Raw genomic sequence first — 14,289 nt, forward strand, 5'->3', positions numbered from 1 at the left:
TGACAGTGGCATTTATGGCTTTTATGATAGAATTAATGTCATCTAAAGTTTTCCTTGTACTTTTTTATTTATAAAATTTTAAAATTCTTAATTTATTATGTGTAATTTTGGAATTAAAGCTAGCTACATCTTCATCTACTTTACTACAGGCCCAACTCATCATTAGAAGGAGTATAAACATATACTAGGATTTTGCTGAAGAATCCCATGCTTAGTGTGAAAAAGAATCCTAAATTATTTCTCAGTTTCATCAGAAACCCAAATTCTAAGCTGTACATACGTATCTGGTATGTATCTGGTATATCAGTCATAACTGAAGGATGAAAATTTTTCAAAGGTCTTCTATTGAATTAAACGCTCATATGCATTTAATCTCTAATGTTTCCATTTATATGAAATGCCAGTCAAACACTTTTTAACAAACATTCTTTAGAGTGAAATGTGCTTCTTGTTGAATAAATGGTATTGTCCCAGAATCAAACATGCAGTAAGTGTGGTACCAAAGTAACAAGGAGTTCTGTGAACTTCAACTTGACAATTAATTAAAATGTCTCTCACTTTATGTTGACTTAACCTCCTCCCAACTGAATTTCTGAAGCAGTGCTTATGCTTGTACTTTTTTCCCAAATATTCGACATTTTACGACATTAAGAATTTCTAAATCATAAAATGAAGTGGAAGGCCATCAATTACAAGTTTTTCATGGCATTGCTCTTAAAAAGCTTAATAACACTTCATGCAACTATCACAGTGAACATATAGTTTTTTCTACGTGATAGTAATTTAAAGATGTCAACTAATTTGCATACATGAAAAAGAAAAATAGACCATGAGACCAAAGATAACATAATTCAATGAACTGTTAAAAAATAAATGCTAAAAATCCATATTTGTCCTGTTAAAACCATAATTGTTGAACTTATAAAATAATAAAAGCAAATACTGTCAATTTTTTTTTTTTCACTGATTGCTTTATGTCTACTGCTTCTCTCATTTGTAGTTACACGGACTGTCTCTCTACTTCCTATCATGTAATGACTCCATGAAAAATGAAAACTCCTGATAATTAAGAAAAATAATATTTATTGTGCTCTTGCAGCTGAGAAAAAAAGGGGAAAAATCTTTACTTTTGATCAGCAATGTTCTGCACACCTCTGGCAAATTTCCTATTGACACACTGAGATAAGAACTTCTGATTTCTAACCAGCTCTTCACACAGAGATCCCCCTGACTTCTAAGGGATTGATATATATAAAGTGGAAAGATTGCTAAATTTAATTTTATTTCCTACTCATTTCCTTTAACATCTATCCCAACTATCTCTGCAAGAAAGACATCCACCTAAATATTTTCCAGTTTCTGGGGTTGGTTTTGCCCTTGAACAGTAACAGGAAGGGGAAGACCTCAGCATGTCACATTGCTTCAGGATATCAAACTCACTTGGCAAAACCTCTGGCAGATGAGCTACATAACTTAAAAAGATACAGTTTGTAAGCAGTCAGAAGTGATACCTTTAGCTCAGGCATGTTTATTATAAGCTGCATAGGTAGTTTAACATCTGGGTCCTTTGTATAGTCCATGGGCACAACGTTTGGTGCCATTTCATGGTATCGGCCATGCAACCTGTAAACAAGCAGAAAAAAACAGCCAATAACCAATTTTAAATAACCAATTCCATTCATACAGTAATCAGACACAAATTTGCCTTGCAGCTCTAATTACTGTTTTTAGTGCACAAGACTGAGCCCACCAAATTCCCATCTTTTTGAAAAAAAGAGGGCTTTGATGCAGTATCCAGCATAACTGCTACTAACACCAATGCGTAACTTGAGGTGTTTCACACTATCTGTATATAACATTTAAGTACCATATAGGTACATGCACAGAAGAATTAGGCCTGGACCAATGTACTAACACTGAGTATAATCCAGGGATCACATCTCAGTGCAGATTATTGGTTGATCTGCACTACACAAGAAAAAGTTGTTAACAGCTCAAAGAATTTAAAAGCCAAACAATATGCAACTATGATGCTATAGACAACAGTATTCTTGGGAGACCTTCTGAATTTAAAAAGCCCTTTCCCTATCTGTGCCTCACTAACATAGCAGATTTAGTCTTACAGTTCTAGCACTGGCTGACACCAGCATACAAACCATTTCCACTTCATTCCATTTCACATAGTTTTGTTTCATTCTTGGCTCAGCTTATTCATCAAACCAGCATATTTTAAAGGCAATAAACAAGTGTTTTTTCCCCGAGAGATGCAAGTCAAACATTCATAAACCTAGTTTCACTCTCTAAAGCTTGCTTATCATGCTAACAGTGTTATGTTATAGTTTTGGTAAGGGAGCTGGGAAAGGAAGAGTCAAAGGCCATGAAACACATTGATGTTTCTAAAGGTTTAGAAGCTGAATACCAGTAAATTATAAAAAATGACTCAGTCTCATGCACAACCTGGGCAAAGACTGCACAAATGTTTCTACGATGTCAATTCCAACTGTTAATTGAATTAACTTAACAAGTGTTAATCCCACCCTTTATTTGCTGTCTCCACATATTCCAGTGAATGAGTTCAAAAGCATAAGCCCAAAAGCCAAGATAAAACAGCCATGTGTAAAGAAAACAAAGCAGGATGAAAATTTTAAAACTATCTTAGCACATTTATTCTCACTGGGATGCTCACTCAAACTAGGAATAGAAACATTTCAAGTAAAATGAGTATCCGATTCAAACTCACCAATGGATCTCAAATCTTGAGCTCTCAAACTACAGACAGAAATTGCCTGGTAAGTAAAATATTACCTGTCTAGAAGCAATTCATATATTAGAGAGATTAATTCTACTGATTTTCTGATTTTACTGATTCTAGTGATATCTCATTCTAGTGGACAAGTATCTAGAATCCAAGATTCTATCAAACAACAGCACAAAAAGGTTGGAGAGGGAACACTTGTATCCTAGTGCTCAAAGATTAGGCAGAGATCAATATATTTAGCATGAATGTATGACCTGCCAGTCCTCTATGAAATACCACATGTGTAAAGAGAACAGGAAGGACGATTAGGTAGTTGCTGTTCACAGAAAACTTAGAAAGTGTTATGTACTAAAAAATGTAATGTTTATCATATGTGAAAATTTTGTCTTACACCTAATTCATAAACTGCTTAGGGCAGAAAATGGTCATTTTGCCATGTCTTATGTACCAACACAGAGTATTCTGGTCTCTCATTAGGTCACACGTACTACTTTATATATATATAGAAAGCTCTATTTATTATTTTGTGACTTATTTTCATTTTAACAAAAAATCCTTCCTGTTCACTAGGTATACTAATAATCACAAATAGAGATTAACATGTTTTAAACAGCAGAACATAAACAAACCAGTAATACAGGAAGTAATGCCTCACCAACCCCTTCATCTTTCCAGCTTTAGCTTCAGCAACCCTTCAGTCAGCCCCACAAGCAACTGAGCTATTTCAGATTAATGTGGGTAGTGAATTTCAAAAACTAGGAAAATCATCTACAGGTACCTCTTTTCTCAGCACCTCTTTGGTCATGGTTATGATGTGTCACAAAGAACATAGGAATGGAACAGAAACATGCTTTGTCTGGATCTTAGGAAACTAATGTCTTTACACTGTGCAGCAATATATTGTGCCATACAGGAAATTAAATATCGACTGATCTAAGCATATTTCAGCTGCTTAGCACAGCTCAGCCTGACATCTCGTAAATACTGTGTAATTCAAGATGCAATAGCCATTTCCCACTCCAGCAACTGATTTCTGTTGTAAAGAGCAGCTACAAAGTTGCCCCTAAATACAATGGAAAAAACAGCTTAAAAGCACATAAAGGAAAGCAAACCTTTCAAATAAAATATCCACCTAAGGTGGTGGGGTTTTTTTGGTTTTTTTGGTTTTTTTTTTTTTAAGCTAGAATACTGAAATGGTGTTCTAGTCTTCATGAAAATAAAGCATTCAGCATTGGAATGGCTTGACCATTGTGGGCAACATTTCAAAACACACTAGCTGGCAATGCCTACTTATTTTAACTGCCAAGATTTTCTTCTCTACTTTCTCTACTATTAGACTTTTCTGTCTTTGCTCTGTCTCCTCCAACAGGACTATGAACACAGACACTGAGTTGGGCATCTTAAAGGAGTTCTCCATAATGTCTTCAGAAGACACAGAAGGGATTGGAACAAAGCGATCTGTGTTTCATAGTTTACTAAGCTTGTTATATTAATCTAAAATGCAAGGTATGAAATTTCTCTTAGTTTTCAATAAAAACTCTGAACAAACCTCTTGTTTATGAAAAAAATAGCTGAGTCAATTTCTGCTAGGAACAAACATATGACAGAAGTCTAAAAATGTTGTGGGAAAGTATCTGTTACTGAAACACAATCATATCACAAGAATAAACAAACACCTGTTAATGGTAACAAAAGAAACAGCCACAACTGTGTGAATTTAAAGTTACTTTAGTACTGGGAATAACACAGTGCTACAATAGAGACTGAATACTAAGATGACAAATAAAAAGTACTTTTTTACAGGTACCTAAAAAAGCACTTCATTGTCACCACTGGGACCCACAATGATCTGGTACTCAGTACTATTTTGGTAGAAATATTAAAGCTTCTTATGATGCTCACCAAATTAAGTAAGAAATTTTGAAACAATATCTACAGAGCAAGCAATATCATTCCAATACAAGAAATACCCTTGTAAGGTACATGACAGGTTGTAATGCTGCATCCCAGATGCCATTTGCTGTGAAGCAACAATCTTATTTCAATGATGGAGGCTTAGAGGGAGAGAGATCAAAGAGAGGGCACAGCCACAGCTCTTACCAGCTGCTTACTGACATTCCTTTTCTCAGGACAAAGGTTTAGTCTCTTTATAACAGGGAACATCAGTGCAAAGTAAACCCATCATTTCTTGTTGACAGAATTCACCATCTTGTCCACAGACATTAACACAATCTGTTTACACTGAAATTAATCCAAACTCTCCAGTAGCTGAAAGAAGGATCTGATTTTTCAGCTGGAAGGTATTGTGTTGTTGCAAGGCACTTAGCAGAGCAGTTAGGTTTTGCATTAGATCTTAGAACAGCCTTTCTTGTCCCACAGGTATCAACTAATTCTAGTATAAGGCCAACAAAAGCACTCCTACTTTACTGTGGACAAGGCACCTACATTAACTGTAAAGAATATAGTGTGTCCACCTGATGGCACCATGGTAAGTACAACTACCCAAGACTGATGCATTCTCTCTTACTGTGCTTTTCCTACTACTTCAGACATTGAGTTTTTGCAATTCCTTCAAGAAAAATTATACTGCCCTAGCACATTTACACCTCCATACATTGAAAACACACTAATTTCAGAAAGCATCTCTAAGAAAATATTCAAAGCATCCCTCTAGAGGGATTAGGTTTTAGCTAAAAACATTGCCAAAGGACACAGAATAGAAATGCATTCCTTTGGTTTGCTGCCAGATTACAATAAAACTAATACCTCTTTCCTTTCTACAAGGAGTTACAGCCAGAAGCATTGAGTTGAACAACACATTTACTGACAGAACTCAATTTTTAGAATCAGAAAGGGAAATACATGCCCTGGGATGGGACGTGGGGAAAAACAACCAGAGTAAGAAAACAGCTCCCCCTGCCAAACATCTTTACTGTAACATATATATGTCCCTAACTGTTCATGTTAATACATGCAGTTTCTACACCTGTTGTTTTATTTCAAAACATTGGCAATGCAGACACTATTTATTTTTACAGAAATCTGTTAAGGTAATATGTTCCCAGTCCATCCATTTAAAGTTAAGTCTTTCATCTCTGAAGATGAGCATAAAGTAGTTGCCAGGCACTAGTAACCAGACAGCCTTCCAGCACACTGCCTCAGGCTCAGCAGGACTTTGCTAGAATTAGCTGGAAGGCAGAAGATGGGCACAGAAATGTGCAAGTAATTAACAGCAGATTTGAGGGCAGTTTTGATATCCTGTTCTCCTCCCACTAACTCTTCCATTAATTCACCAAATTGCTCAAAGACCTGTAGGTATAAGAGCTTTCCACCTGAGTGGATTTCACACTAAAGCATCCAAATGAGTCTGTAGGAAGTGGCTGTGATCCAACTCCTGCAAATTAAATTACTGCAATAAAATAGCCTTTCACACACTTTTATCTACAACTCCATTTGTGATAGCCTTATTACATGGCATGATTAACTAATATCACAATGAAAAAGGCCATAATATTTCTCTAGCTTAGGTTTCAAAACCAACATACAGTATGTTGCACAAGCTCCATTATCCTTTGTAATAAAACAAACAAAAAACCAACCAACCGAACAACTACAAAAAATTAACACCTTTTCCCACTGAAAGTTCTTTATGCTGGAAAGTTCTTCAGGGACACCATGCACTGTTTTATGACAAACTAAGCACCGGATTGCCAGTCTCTCGACCAGATTTTGCAGAAAACAGGTAGAAAAGTAAGAGCTGCCTCAGTCTCTTACAGGATTCTGTAAGCCTCTTATCACAATGAAACACAGTCCCTTTGCGTGAGTTTCAGCAACACTTCTGTTTACTTGAGTAACCTACATTACACTGGGTGAGTATTTACTTTTTGGTAAGGAAACTGGATGCATTTCTGATCAATTATTCTATAACACAATGTACAGATGAGTAGACATAAGGGTTATTTATACCCATAATCCTCCTGCCTTTATGCAATACATCACTACATCAATTTGTCATACCATTGCCATACTTGGACCAAGTACTACAGCCAATACTGTGAGTCAGACTCAGTAATCATCTCCCAAATGCTGCACCAATTGGAACTGTACGGATTACTGACTGTTCTGACACATCTATCAATAACATTAGTTACTAACCGTAAATAGAAAAGAAACAAACCTCTGTGGCAAAGACTAATATTTCTCCTGTTCTTATAGAAACGGAAGGCACTTTAGACGACTTTAATACAGTCAGGAACAGTTGTGACCTAGAGAGAAAAGGCTTTTGTCCTTTTACTCAGCATGCCCCTCAACAAGAAACACACCTGCAAATAACCTAAAGTTGCCTTAGCTATCTGCCTTAGTCACACAAACATTTGTGTCTTGTCAGGGGAACAATGTAAGACAGCAACAGTGCTGTCTGAACACAGATTTGGAAAGGCTGCTATTACCATATGCAGACCATTATGTATATTCAGAAGCCCAGGACCTGCAACCAGCCTCACTGTCTTTGCAGAAGTGACTACAGATCCTGCAGTGATATTTGCTTCAAAAAACTATTCTAGATGCATGCAGAAGCATTTTCCCATTCCTGGATGTGCTCTCTTTGCTGCCAGGATACCTTATTTACTCTGCATGGAAGAAGGAGAGGAAAAGCTGGTGGTGTTTACTAGTGTCTTCCCTCCCACAGATGAGAGTGGGAGGGAATGTAGTGACAAATTTAATGACAAGTTTAATTTACCAACCATGTCCCCACAGATTTTGGTATATGTTTAAGCTTAATGTACTATATCCAAGGATTAAGGCTGTGATTCTGTATCAATTTAATCCAGACTAAACCCAAACTGCTGATCTGCCCTTGCAGAAATTTCAAGCCCACCCACCTGTCCACTCACCTCCCTTGCATAAGCACTAACACTTAAGAAACTGCAGGGAGGTTCAGGGAACTGATATGTTTGAAAATACAAAAAAGTTTTCACAGTCAGCTCCTTGAGCTAACTGATGCAGTTGCAACAGCAGTACTGTCTGTGTAAGTAAATGGAGGTATACTTTTTCTACGGAACTAATCAATTAAATAAGGGCAGAATAAGACTTACCCCTGTAGGCAGCAGAAGTTTTTAAATCAACTCAGCTGCCCATCAACCAGTGAAAACCAAAAAAGCTGTGTTCAGAAAAAAAAAAACAAACAGCACAGTATTGCCTCTACAGCCTACATGTTGTTTATGCTAACTTTCATTCTACAACTTGTGAGTATTTTACATGGTAAAAAAGGTGGCTCAGAATGTGTCCCCACTTCGAAAGGGTGTAACAACCTGGAGTCAGCAAGGGTGACACTTTGTGGGTATTTGCTGGACATGACTTGACTGGGATGTCTCCAAACTCATAACAGAGCCTCCAGCTATAACTGCGTAGATTTGAAAAAAGGGATTTCCAAACTTACACCCTCCAGCAATTGTTTTAATTTGCTATTAAGCTTTAAGAGAAAGTCAGATTGTACCCAAGGTCACCAGCAGGTCTATTAAAACACAGAGCAGCTCCTCCTTGGCTTGATATACATAAATCACCACCATTAAATGTAGTGACAACATATTACAGCTGGCTGGGCTGCCTTTGTATTAAGAACTCTGCACTAAAGGAGTGCTGAAAACAAAAGATAAAAGCTTGTAATGGCTCACTGATTAGAAATAAGTAGAGGCTTTGAAGTGACCTTTAGAACCTAATAAACATCTCACCAATTCTGATCCTGCTTTCATAGTACCAGTCACTTGGTTTATGTTGTAAAGGGAAAACATTTTTATTCAGCAATATATATTCTACTTATTCCTAAATAACAGGAATGCATTCGTAGACTTTAACATTACAATCAAGACCATCCCAAAGAGTAAATTCTAGACTGCTCTGCATATTCACAGAAAATAAATAGCAAAATGGCTTAACTGGAACAATGAAGCAAAGCAGTGAGTGCTGATGGACAGTCCCACAAGGAGTTCACAAGAGTCAAGGCATGGCCTGAGCAGAGACTGACTGTACAGAATGGAATAAACTATGTCAGCAGCAGGTCCAGAGAAGCGCTCTGTTGCTGTGCAGTTGCACTTTCAGTTATTCACCACAATCAAAGCTATAGGCTCTTGTCCAGATGCCAGAACCGAACAGAATAGCTGGAGAAGGACTTATTGTAATATGCAGAGGAGAATTCACCACTCCAGAGACCAGCAGGAGCACTGACAAGTCTATCCACAGCCCTGGAAACAAACAGATCTGACCAATCAGCCCTTCTGAGCCACTGGGGACATAGATAGCTGGAAGCAAAAGAAGCAACAGCATTCAAGATCGGATTACACAGACTGCAGGAAAGAATGCATCGTGCTGATGCAAAGACACTGATGCTACAGAGGCTGATTTACAACTGATGCTACAGAGGCTGTGGCCCCTTACCAATGCAAATTGTTGAGGTGCACGTACTCTCTCGTCCTATACTGCTATTATTGCAGATGGACAAATGTTTGATCGGAGAGCTGAGGAACAGGTCCAAACAGACCTATATCAGTAAGTCTGCCACACACAGAGAAAAAGTTGCCATAGCTCAAAGAGAAGGAGATTCTTTAATCTGGGGCTGAGAAACTGAGAAAGGAGGGGCCTTCAGGGCTGTCTGCAGCTGATAAGGAAAGTACTTTGAGGGTCTCAGATTTATGCCATATGTTCACAAACTGCTTTTGCAATGACAGTTAAATGTTGCACATGGTAACTAAGGCATAAATCTCTGTGCTGCAGCAATTCCTCAGTGAATTATTGCCTCCAAGGATCACAAGAGTTTAGAACAGTCTGTTAGAGAAAGGGGTCTACCATATGAAACTGAAACCAAAATGATAGGAAACTTGGTGCCACACCTGAAGGCACCAGCCAGGAATGTCAGACAGAAACTGGAACCACAACTCACCAAATTGCCACGCTTCAACAAAAGGATAAAGAACAAAGACTAGTGAGAAACACAAGCAGGAAGAGTTGAAAGGTGAAGAAATTTTGTTACATTTCTGTTATTGATATGCCTTTCCCCTTCTATGCTTTCCAGTTGAAGTTATTTTCATTATATCAAATACAATAACTGGACACAGAAATTAGATTTATAAAAAGGCAGCATAAGAGGAAGAGAAAAGATGGACAGATGAGCCTTCTGCCAGCTTTTAGTTAATATGTTCTTGTATCTCTGCAATGCAAAATGAAGCAGTACAAATTAATTCAAGACAATACTAAATAAATACCCTCCTAAACCATCTGCAGTAAAATTAAAAAGAAATTCTGCATGAGAAATGTTTTGGGCAGATAATTTATAATAATAAATTTATTCTAAAAGATCTAGTCATAGTTAGGAAGGCTTTGCTTTTCAATATATGTAACTGCTGTTCACAGAACTCCACAATACATAGTAAGTATATATAAAGTAGTTTATAGTATTTTCCTTCCCTGAAGCACCACTGAAAAACCTGCTCACAGGCCTCTTTTCCACTGGTAATTCAAAGAATCACAGAATGGTTGAGGTTGCAAGTGACCTGAACCAGAGATCATCTGGTCCAACCCCCTGCCAAGCAGGGGCACCTAGAGCAGGTTGCCCAGGACCATGTCCAGATGGCTTTTGAATATCTCCAAGGATGGAGACTCCACAACCTCTCTGGGCAGCCTGTGCCAGTGCTCCCTCACCCTCACAGGAAAAAAAAAAAAAGTGCTTCCTTATGTTCAGACAGAACCTCCTGCGTTTCAGTTTGTACCCTCTGCCCCTTGTCCTGTCACTGGTTCTGTCTTCTTTGCACCCTCCAGATCTCAGCTCTCTCAGCCTCTCCTCATATGAGAGATTCTCCAGCCCCTTAACCATCTTAGTAGCCCTTTGCCAGACTCTCTCCAGTAGCTCCATACCTCTCCTGTACTGGGGAGCCCAGAACTGGACACAGTACACCAGTACTCTAGGTTCCATACAGATCAACACTGAGAATGATTTTGTCCTCACCTGAGCCTAGAAAAACAGGTGCAACTTGAGTAAATATAATAAAGGAAAGCCTTAAGGTACAGGAGATGCAGGAATTGTCTAGAAGCCTTTTTTTCTTTTCATTCATAGAGGACACAGAAACACTATTAACAACAAGAATAGAAACATAATTAACAAGATGATCAACAGCAGCTTCAGGATATACATTCTTTCTGTACGTAGTTTCTTGCACAAAATTCAGGAAGATTCCTAAGGGTATAGAGTTCCCCCAAACTTTATTCTCTTGGCAGATACTTTTTCCCCCAAAGCTGACAATATGGGAATTTCCCCTTTCTGCATACAAACCCCAAACTTTTTGAAAGATGGGATGTGTTAGAAAAACAGAAGCTGTGTTCTAACCCCTCCCTCCATCTGCATAGCAACTTGCTCCACAGGGAGATGCATCTCAAGCAGTTTGCTGCATTTGCTCCCTTATAAGGAAGGCTTTCCAGACACCTGGAGGAAACCACTGCTTATCTCCCCAACTTAACTCTTAGGCAGGTTTCAGATTTAAAATCCAGCATATACCTGGATTGGCTAGAAGGGCTCCTCTGCACTTCACCTTTCACTAGTCAAAAACATGCCAAGAAACAGGCAGAGAAGAGAATGCAACAGAATTACTAATTTTCTTACAAAAGGTTCAAAGGTTTGTTGACTGTCCAGATGGTGCTCAGCTTGGTAATTTAGTGCCATATTCCCCCAGCAGTTCTCTAGCTAGGTTAAGTCAGTCGCAAGCTATACAACTTCAATTTACAGGTTTTGTGCTTTTTGGCTAGGACAGACATCCAAGAACACCTGTGTTTGAATGCTTGGGTATTTGGCAAATTGTACCAGTCTACAGGGAGAAAGAGAAACAGATGGGCTGGCTAGCAGATAAGAGTTATTACTGGAGTAAAAGCTTGTCTGCTAGAAAATCAGATTTACAAAACTGCGTAAGAGAAATACTGCCTTGTAAGAGCCAACTCAACCATTTGTTCCCATTTACAATCACAAGAGAGGCATGTTATATAAACAGATTCATTGCTATGAATACAGTGTTTTTCCAACCTTTCTTCATATGTCATTTTTTCCTCTTATTCTTGTTTCTCTCTACTGGACGTTTTCCAGTACAACAAATCTTTTTGGAATGGTGATGCCCAAAACTGGACAGTCTATTCCTACTGAGGTCCCAACAATGCTGACTGGAATGGAATTCTCCCATTTTATATACAATGCTGCGATTAATGCATCCGAGAACTACATTTCCCTTTTTTGCAAGAGCATCGGGGGTTTTTATGAGATTTGATTGTTAAAATTATGCTCACTTTGCTTAGATCAACTAACCCCCGCCTCTTTTTTTTTTGCCACATTGCATTCTGCGCTTGCAAATTTTTCTCAGTTCTTAGTACTTGACTGTGTGAATTTCCTGCTGCTCATTTTGGATCTAATAATTTCTCTAATATATTGAGCACTGTTGAAAAAGCTAACCTTGATCTTCACAGTATCTTCAACACTCTTCACCTCAATGTTTCTTACCATTCTTACAAATTTTCAAAGTATGTTCAATAGTATCTTAGCCAAGAGGTTAGTGCACTTACACAGGTAGAAAAGTGCACTACCTAGAAAAGTAACACATACAGGAATATATAAAAGGCTTTACCAAAATAAAGATATGTTGCATCTGTTTCTTTTCTCTTGTCCACAAGAGCAGCCGCTCTCAAAAAGAGATTTGCTTTTAACAAATCCACAGTGGCTGCCTCTAAGCACATAGAGGCTGTGCTAGGCACTTACGAACTGATTATCTACCAGCATGTTCTGACATCTTTCTGTACACCAAAGTTGTGTCCTGAAGTTATACACACTGGTCTAATTTCCACATTCTCCTTAAGAAAAGTGGGGCATGTTTTCAAACCCCTAACACATACCTACCAATGAAATCAGTAACAGCTCTAAAAATTTGTCAGCTGTTCTATAAGTATTTTAGATAATCTTGAGTCAGTGATAAGATAAATATGTCTACATTACCCAACATTCTTTAACATGTTCTTGCCCTGGGCCCATGAGTGAATCCTCTTAGTTGTGTTAAGCACTTCTCAAAATTAACCATCTTTAATAAAGACTTAAGAGTGTACTTTGGTTTTCTGGTGATAAATAGCTATCAAACACCGATAACGATCTACGGTTTCTAGTTTTCTCTTTCACTAGGCATGCTTGCCTCTGCTGTAGTCTAACTTCATTTTTTTCCTAGATCCATTTTCATTATTTTGTGTTCATTTCTTCTTGACCTTAAATTCATAAATTCTACTATTTCCTGATAATTTGCAAATTATCAATCAAGAGAAAGCATCCTCAACCCTTTGACCACAGCCTGCGTTTATGTTGACTTAAGTTGATGCTGGCACCAAAGCTTTAGACACTAAAGTTAGTCTAAGCCAACCTAACACCTTACTGGTACTGAAATGCTAAGTCTTGCTCTCCTCTCCTTTCCTCATTTTCAGTTGCATTTGCTTGCCCTGGCTCTTGTGCCAGCTTTAGCACTCATCTGATCCCTCAGAGAGCTGATTCAGCTCATTAAACCAGCAGAAAATAGATTTGTTGTTGTTTGGGCTTTTTGATGGGCTACTTTTCCTGTAGGGACAGATAAAAACACTTAGCCCATTTCATCTAATTGCAATCTCATGCTGGTTTACATCAGTTTAAATCGATCTAAATTGGAGCTGCCATATTCATCCCTTCATCCCCACCTACACAACTGTGCCCCTTCCCTTGTGTCCTTGCTAACACTCATGCAAATGGATGGTGAGCCAGCCAGGGTGGCTGACTTTGGCCAAAAAACTATTCACTTTTTTTTGGTAAGGTTACTCCTTGCTGGATTGTCTCACTGAACTTCACAGCTGCACAAGAAATTCAGTTCAGCCTAAACATAACTGGACCTGCACTTCCTTCATATCACATCTGAGAGCATTCTGCAGTGCATAAAGAAATGTGCAACAGCACTTAGTTCCCTCTTAACTGAGGTGGGGACATGCTAAACCAGTAAGTGCTAATTATTGAGGGGGTCATAACCCATTTTATTCCCACTCAGTAAAACTTCACCTCAGACATGCAGAAATACCTCTTGATTCTACTCTATTCGTTAGACAGCAATTTGTATTCAACAGTTTATATATAGTAAATAAATGCTATTGATTGTACTACTATCTGCCATATCATAAACTTATTATGTATAGAGGTTCCCAATAAGCAGAAATATCACACTGTGAGGATAAGGCAGAAGAGGAAATACAATGATTCCAAGTGACTATTCCTTCTCCCATGATTTTAGGCCTTTACAGAACTACCCCCATTATTTTATTCTTCTAAGCATTTTACAATCAAACATTAACATTCAGCTTTGTGTAGTGTATTTTTCAAACAGAGCATCTATTTTTCACCATCCGTTAACCTAATTTCTTACCCCAAGAATATCTATTTTTCACAATCATATTCTAAGGTTGCACTGTTTCTCAAATGTATTTTTGGTTTTGCTCTTTTTGAT

The 14,289-nt window shown here is 38.0% G+C and overlaps 1 protein-coding gene across 7 annotated transcripts in view; it reads right to left on the minus strand.

The window, feature by feature from the left end:
• The window catches only part of CIB2 (calcium and integrin binding family member 2), a 55,095-nt gene that overhangs the window by 18,488 nt on the left and 22,318 nt on the right, over positions 1-14,289 (minus strand). For all 7 annotated transcript variants that reach the window (XM_072871431.1, XM_072871430.1, XM_072871432.1 and 4 more), the window contains one exon: positions 1,512-1,623. In XM_072871431.1, the coding sequence (XP_072727532.1) occupies positions 1,512-1,623 (112 nt within the window). The remainder of the gene's footprint in view (positions 1-1,511; positions 1,624-14,289) is intronic.

The sequence above is a fragment of the Ciconia boyciana genome, chromosome 8 (assembly GCF_034638445.1).
Source record: "Ciconia boyciana chromosome 8, ASM3463844v1, whole genome shotgun sequence".
Taxonomy (NCBI): Eukaryota; Metazoa; Chordata; class Aves; order Ciconiiformes; family Ciconiidae; genus Ciconia; species Ciconia boyciana.